This window comes from Mercenaria mercenaria, chromosome 5 (genome assembly GCF_021730395.1).
Source record: "Mercenaria mercenaria strain notata chromosome 5, MADL_Memer_1, whole genome shotgun sequence".
Taxonomy (NCBI): domain Eukaryota; kingdom Metazoa; phylum Mollusca; class Bivalvia; order Venerida; family Veneridae; genus Mercenaria; species Mercenaria mercenaria.
The window spans coordinates 27,730,040-27,738,503 of record NC_069365.1 but is presented as its reverse complement, the minus strand read 5'-3'; the positions used below and the strand labels follow the sequence as shown (position 1 = coordinate 27,738,503).

General features: G+C 36.0%; 1 protein-coding gene across 1 annotated transcript; it reads left to right on the top strand.

The window, feature by feature from the left end:
- The first annotated feature begins 5,644 nt into the window (after window positions 1-5,644).
- Window positions 5,645-8,206, top strand: LOC123556710 (uncharacterized). The gene is made up of 2 exons (XM_045347630.2): window positions 5,645-5,955; window positions 6,288-8,206. The coding sequence occupies exons 1-2, from the start codon at window positions 5,834-5,836 to the stop codon at window positions 7,075-7,077; spliced, it is 912 nt and encodes a 303-aa protein (XP_045203565.2). The 5' UTR covers window positions 5,645-5,833; the 3' UTR covers window positions 7,078-8,206.
- The last annotated feature ends 258 nt before the right edge of the window (window positions 8,207-8,464 follow it).

Here is an 8,464-nt window from a genome sequence, read left to right as displayed (position 1 = left end):
GAGGAAGCCTAACACCTGGAGTCTCTCTCTAGAACCATTCCATGTGAGGAAGCCAAACACCTGGAGTCTCTCTCTAGAACCATTCCATGTGAGGAAGCCTAACACCTGGAGTCTTTCTCTAGAATCATTCCATGTGAGGAAGCCAAACACCTGGAGTCTTTCTCTAGAACCATTCCATGTGAGGAAGCCAAACACCTGGAGTCTCTCTCTAGAACCATTCCCTGTGAGGAAGCCTAACACCTGGAGTCTCTCTCTAGAACCATTCCCTGTGAGGAAGCCTAACACCTGGAGTCTCTCTCTAGAACCATTCCCTGTGAGGAAGCCTAACACCTGGAGTCTTTCTCTAGAACCATTCCATGTGAGGAAGCCTAACACCTGGAGTCTCTCTCTAGAACCATTCCATGTGAGGAAGCCTAACACCTGGAGTCTCTCTCTAGAACCATTCCCTGTGAGGAAGCCTAACACCTGGAGTCTCTCTCTAGAATCATTCCATGTGAGGAAGCCTAACACCTGGAGTCTCTCTCTAGAACCATTCCATGTGAGGAAGCCTAACACCTGGAATCTTTCTCTAGAACCATTCCCTGTGAGGAAGCCTAACACCTGGAGTCTCTCTCTAGAACCATTCCATGTGAGGAAGCCTAACACCTGGAATCTTTCTCTAGAACCATTCCCTGTGAGGAAGCCTAACACCTGGAGTCTCTCTCTAGAACCATTCCATGTGAGGAAGCCTAACACCTGGAGTCTTTCTCTAGAACCATTCCATGTGAGGAAGCCTAACACCTGGAGTCTCTCTCTAGAACCATTCCATGTGAGGAAGCCTAACACCTGGAGTCTCTCTCTAGAACCATTCCATGTGAGGAAGCCTAACACCTGGAATCTTTCTCTAGAACCATTCCATGTGAGGAAGCCTAACACCTGGAGTCTCTCTCTAGAACCATTCCATGTGAGGAAGCCTAACACCTGGAATCTTTCTCTAGAATCATTCCCTGTGAGGAAGCCTAACACCTGGAGTCTTTCTCTAGAACCATTCCATGTGAGGAAGCCTAATCATTCCATGTGAGGAAGCCTAATCATTCCATGAGAGGAAGCCTAACACCTGAAGTCTTTCTCTAGAACCATTCCATGTGAGAAAGCCTTACACCTGGAGTCTCTCTCTAGAATCATTCCATGTGAGGAAGCCTAACACCTGGAGTCTCTCTCTAGAACCATTCCATGTGAGGAAGCCTAACACCTGGAGTCTCTCTCTAGAACCATTCCATGTGAGGAAGCCTAACACCTGGAGTCTCTCTCTAGAACCATTCCATGTGAGGAAGCCTAACACCTGGAGTCTCTCTCTAGAACCATTCCATGTGAGGAAGCCTAACACCTAGAGTCTTTCTGTAGAATCATTCCATGTGAGGAAGCCTAACACCTGGAGTCTCTCTCTAGAACCTTCCATGTGAGGAAGCCTAATCATTCCATGTGAGGAAGCCTAACACCTGGAATCTTTCTCTAGAACCATTCCATGTGAGGAAGCCTAACACCTGGAATCTTTCTCTAGAACCATTCCATGTGAGGAAGCCTAACACCTGGAGTCTTTCTCTAGAACCATTCCATGTGAGGAAGCCAAACACCTGGAGTCTTTCTCTACAATGAAAAGCTGGACAGTCGCCAGAAGACCTAAAATTATGTTGGAATGACTTAAAACACACCAAACAAGATGTTTACAAACAATAGAGACTTACCCTACATTCTATTAACACAAGAGAACAATATATTTATTGAGTGAATTTAATGAATGAACACCGTCCTGTCCGGGTTATATCAATGCAATGGAAAAGTTACATATCTATGTTACATGCTATACAGATAGTACAATCATGCATCTAACAGACCTGAAATTGTTTTCCTTGATTTTATCATATTTCTAGATATTTCCCAGAGATTGTCCTCTTTCCAACAATAGCTTTCTCAACATATTTTACCTTGAGAAATTCTGTTGATTTAAAATATCGTATGTTTGTTGAGAAATTTTACTACAAAAATTTTACTTGATTGTATCTTTACATGTTTTTTCGTTTCAAATCATTGACTACTATACTAATCATGCATGCTTTTCATACATAGAAGTAAAAAGTGCATAATAGGTGTCTAGAAACCTTAGCCTACAATAAAATTCAAGCGGACTTGTCTCCAATTTTTCCAAATATTTTACTCAGGATTTTTTTTCGACTCATATTTACTCAGAAAATAATACTATATCTGTATTCAGACAGTGAACTTTGGTGCAATTACCTACACGTATATCTAAAATAGGTAGTGCCTACGTGAATGTTGTATTATGAGCTTCACTGTCTACGACATGCACAATTTTCTTGTTTTGTTCAGTTAAATTCAAACCAGCATTTTTTGAGGTCATTTTCGAATTTTAAACTTTCAATTGAGACCCCAGGTGCCGATCTGGCCATTATTTCAGTTACAGGCGGGCACCTGGGTAGATCCACAGCCCTACAATAAGACAACTGGGTGACATCCTCACGTGACTACTTCAGCAGTATTGATACTATTACATAGTGGAAGGTAAATATTGTCTCTACGTATAAGTACATTTTAAAGAATGTAAAAATAAAGGGGAAAATCAAATCAGTTTTTGATGGCTGTCTGCAATACCTTTGATGTCAAGTTGAAGTACAAATAAATCACTCGTGTTGCAAGACAGACATCAACAACGTAGCAACGTTTTCGTTGACAGAAAAATGTTTCTGCAAACTTGACAATTAACCGGCAAAGTCGTATAAAAACGTTTGGTAGGTAAAAAATAATGAGCAAAGCAGATATACAAACCTCTGTTCACATAATGCTTCTTGTGTTTCTCCAATTCGGGTCCATGGATGATCACTATTCTTGTCAAAATATGTACTTATAGAATCCTGAGTGAAAGATATTTCATTTGGTCTCAGGTACATAATGGTAAGTATAATTTATTTCTTAACTGGTTAGATAGTTTAAAATTTATGAATATGTCTTTACAAACATGCAATTCTCTTGATTTTTTCTCCAAATGATTTTTTGCCAATACAAACAAATATTTTCAAATGCTAACGTTTAAAGTGGTTTTATCGGTTAATTAATTGTGTTGGACTTAAATGTAAAGTGCTCTTATCTTCGTGTTATCTAACTCGGAAAACCAAATTGGAACGTTTTAGGTCATATGTCTTTTTAGTCATTTGGGATAATATTTGCCTACCATAAATCCGCTCAAGCCGGAGCTGTGGTGGGGCAAGTAGCGTGAGGGTGTTGCATATTATCAACTTTCAAGAACAAACATTATCAAACCTTGTCTGCTATAATGTAAATTGGTTGCGTTCTATATTTGCAAAGGATGTTTTCACAGATTTAATTAGATTGTGTTTATAAAGTCGCATCTGTCTTCAAGAGATGCACGGTTACTGTTTCATCTTTATAATGTCAGTGTTTCCTTGTTTTGAGGAACATTTAATTAACTTTCACTGCAAACCAAGATTAGTTGGCCACTAGGCCCATCTATCCACCAGTGTGTCAAGAAAGATGTCCTGAACAAAAGCTAAAACATTGTGAATAAGAAACATAAATTTTACAACGGGATTTCCTTTCATTGCTAACCGTACAGTAATGTTGTCTCAAAAAGAATAGCGATATTGTCAGATTCGGTTACTAGGACTCTTAGACACGTACACTTTCTAGATGAATTCTAGCTTTAAGCCTGGAAATGACATGGTGTGCTAGTCAAATTAGTAACCGAAGAGAACCGGTACTTTGAAATACATTCCTCCAATAATGGATGCCCACCTTGAAATATATAATACAACTGGTCTTTGAACTGTGTTTTAGACATGCCCATATACAAAAAGTTTCACATAGTATTTATATTCTAACATAACTTACCATAACTATAATATTCGTTATTATATTTTCAGACGTGCATTTATTATTATTATCTACGGGAAGTCTTTCCAGAAGAAACAAATCGAAGTGTTTATGAAATTAATTAAATATACGAAATGTGATTGTTAATTATTTCAAAACAAAAAAGCAATTAGGTTGAATATGCCTATTCAGGCAATTCATCATAAATACATACATAGAAAACAAATTGCTAATGCAAATGAATTTTAACAAAAATGGGTTCTATAGGGATAGCCACGTGCACAGAAAAATTCCTGTTTTGCGCATGTCCCTCGATTTATTCTTGTTTCTGTGTGAAATTACCAGTTTTAAATATTAAAAGATTAGGCCTGGCAAATAAACGAAGTCGGTATTTTAGAAAAATAGACGATATTTTCATATCTATCAATATGTAAATGATGACATTGACATTCAGACGAATTCGACACGCATTACGGCTGGACCCGTAAGAAAACTGCGCGATTGTTCAAAAGTAAAAGACAAAAGAGACCATTCTTCAGTTTACAAGTACATTGAATTGACACGCACACACCAATGCGACATAACAAAACATTTTATTTCGTTCTGGCACGCACGCTAACACGCCAAAATATAATCTTAGTCAGAAGTACGCGTAGTCAGTAGTACGCGACTGTCGTTTATATGACTGAAAAATTGTTGAAAAAGACGTTAACCCCGAACACACACTCACAGTAGTACGCGAGCTAATGCTAAACAACGAAAACTTTTATTTCGTCTTCGCTCGTGCGCCAACACAAACGTTTTGTTGATAACGCGCGTGCCAGCATACAATATAGTGATTCGTTGCACTCTATGTTTTGTTATGTCGCGTAAGTTTCCTTTTTGTCGTGTTGGTGCACGCACCAAAACGACAATCAAAACTTTTAAAATGTTATTGCGCGTTGGTAGCGCGCAAGGACGACAGAACCAAATGTTCTACAAAAGCCGCGCACACGCCAAGGCGACATGATAAAATATCCTGAATAAGGCACCATTGTTTCAAGTTCATCTTGTTTGTAAGCTTTCATTATTTGAGAAACACAAATTATAGTTATCAAATGTAGTTATCAAATGTAGGATACTACTAATTAAAACGTTACCCGGCTAAGCAGGCGGGTGTGGTGACCAATATTGCTACCGAAAAAAATAGTTTGTTTGAATACAAAATAGCGGTGCAGGGATGAATCTAAAATTATTTAATAATATATATTTTATCACGTGATTATATTCAATGATACTGCATATCCAATAAACATATGAGCTTTGGTATTTATATTGGTGACAACAACCGGTGTATTGATTACTTGTCAAAAGAATGACAACGCAATTATCAAACTTCAATACGTTAGTTATAAAACAGAGGTCTTAGTAGCGCACGTATTTGATACAACAACCACCTTAAAGAACCCATGCGCTAAAAGACATTTGTGTCAAATTCCTATAGATCTACTTCTCCACCTTATCTGAAATAGGGTTAGGCTTACAATGTAAACATTCATTAGGTAAACGTATCAGTGTGTTAAACTAATCTTTATCGATAAGACAAATGGAAACTCATTTTCTGAAAATAGGCTTAAAATTCAATGTACTGTGATTTTTGCCATATGCCAATAGCTTTTTTTGTATGAAAAAAATTATAGTGTATTGGTCTGAAAGTTAAAACAGTTTATATTAAAGATGTTAGTTATATATTATTAGAAGTAATATTTTTTAAAACTGGAGGTTGAGGAATACCGAAAATGCAACAGTCATATCTATTTTAGGAAGTCTATCACATATCTTAGATTACACGTGTATAGGATTTGGGAAATACCACAATTCGGAGTGGAAAAACCGATCCGTTTACTATAAAAATGTTTTATATTCGCTTTAATGCATAGTTGTTGGCACTGAGGAGAGTTCGAACACAATGTATCTGAAACCATCAGAAATATTCTTCTCGCAAGATTCAATTAATAATGTATTCGATAAAAATTGTGGACATAGATATCAGCCGATAGGCGAAACACTTGATGCACTGTGCAATGGAAGGTAATTTGTTTATTATAGATATCTTTTCTATTATTACAACTCTTTTGCAAATCAAGTAATCTGAATAATTATACTTAGTGAGTTCATCAGCAATTATTTATTGTAATGTTTTCGTGTATAAAGTAGGCATTTTTATTTTCGTACTGAATGCAATCAATACTTGTCATTTTACACGGTGTCTTATACATTACTGATATTAACTATAAAAGATTTATTATGCACTGCAACATTTTTAGGTTGATGCATTCTGTATTGCAATTCTGTTAATTCATTGTTTTTCTAACTAACTAAGTAATGTATACCATTATAAATACCATATCATTTTTTTTCAGGTGCTCTGTAGGTAGCATACCAACTATATCTGTTGTAAAGCATAACAATAAATGGTTCACAGCAGATAATAGGCGGCTTTGGGTTTTCCGGAACCTGGAGAGACTGGGAAAGTGTGACAAAATATATGTTAGTGAGGGGTTTTATATTCCTCCATCCAAGTTTACCACATATAATGGAGGCGAATCGGTTTATGTACGCAATGGCTCCCCAGGAGGATTTTGGCATCGAAAACCAAGTGTGAAAAAGCCAACGCCTACTCCTACTATAACAATTAACAAAATACCAGTATCTGTCAAGGATAATAATAAGGAAAATGTTGCAAAGGTATATAACATTGATGACAACACAACCGATTCATCAGGAAGGCGCCCATTTCAGGAAATGGGAAATTTTGTTTCTAACTGTAGCGTGATAGATGAAACTATCAGTTCACTCTCCAAACCGGGCGGCGATACAGATACAGTGTCCACAAGTTGTTCCTTGGGGCAAAGTAAATATCTAACATCCTCTGGGAATTCGGATAAGTCATCACCCCAAGAAAAGCAAACGGTTCGGGAAGTGAGTTCAAAAGTTAATGTTTTAGATGAAACCGCTATAGAATTAGACATTCCACCTTGTCAGAATGTTGTTGACGAAGACAATAACAATAATTTTACTGTTGCAGCAAACCCGAAAACGACACAGACTGATACTTCTAAGAAATGTAAAATACGATGTATCGTTATAACCGCCATAATGGTTGTTCTACTTTTAGTGTTAATTTCAGTTCTTGTTGCTATATATACTTAAACTATTGTTTTTATTCCCATTCAGTAAACAATGCAGGTTTTCATTTTAATTCTATTAAGTAAATACAGTGATCAGGTTTTTGGATTTCGAATTGTATCGTCTATAAGGTTGAATGAAATGAAGTATCGGGTGATTTGGTTCAATAGTCCTTCTTCACTGCCAATGTACTTTAATCTACATTCATGAATAACGCAATAGATATTCACATTCGCCTAAGATATCTATATGTAAATTAAAAGTGTTAGAACACAATTATGTTTGTAAAATGGTAAAAATGCAATTCCTCATTTAAATAGGATGTCTGCAGCGACCTTGCGGGTGCAATGTCTTTTTCTATCTTATGAGTTATAAGACTAAAAATAGCATAAATAACCATTTTATTTTTAGATGTAGTGGAAAATACTCTATAAATAACTCGAAATGAATTTTCCGAAAATATAAATTTACATGCACTTTAGTAAGGTAACGACTTAAGCTAAATATAGCTTTACCTGTCTAAGCTAATATTACGTAATTGCAATTTGTGAAGACTATGTAGACACCGTGAGGTTTAATATAGCTCATTTATGCATTTATGATGTTATAAAATGCACGTAGACGTTTTTTTTGTAAATAATATTACATAAGTGATTCAACTTAATTGATTTATTAAATGAGTAAAGTGATTTAACTGAAATTATTTTTTTTTGTGTCAGCTAATTATATTTGATTTTAAGTAACAAACTTTGTTGAGTTTTCATTCCATACCTCATGTTTTTATACCGATGTAAATGAGATGTGGAACCAAAATCTGTAGTCCTGTTTGGCACCATATAACCTATACTGTGTTGGTGCGCCGTAAAACCCAAATAAATAAATAAATTGTTGAGTTTTCATATGATAATTAATGTACGAAAACACATTTCTTTTAGATTTACTAAGTAACACGTCGTCCAAATGGCCAGCTAAGGAAGCAGTTCATCGAACTTTGTATATGCTTTAATTGACATTTTCTTGTTTTGTTGACATGTATATGTTTTTCAGCAAATCACCATTTATTAAACCATAGTGACTGTGATATATTTCATTTCAATTATTGTTTTGAATTTATATCTATCATGCTGAAAAATAAATTATGATTGTAAAATAAGATGTGGTTATATCTATGTTTTCCCGCAATTATATGTGTATTGTGCTGCATATTATTGATAGCCGTATACCTGTGGTGTTTTCTTTTATTATACATCTGCATAAAGTACGTAAAAAGAACGGCTTATATTTCACACGGGATACAAACAGACGGAAAACAGTTTCCGTATTGTACTATGTTGTAATCCAGTTCCGTGCCATGCATGTGTCCGGACTTCTTTCATTAATATCCACGGCCGGTTCTATAAATAGTTCAATA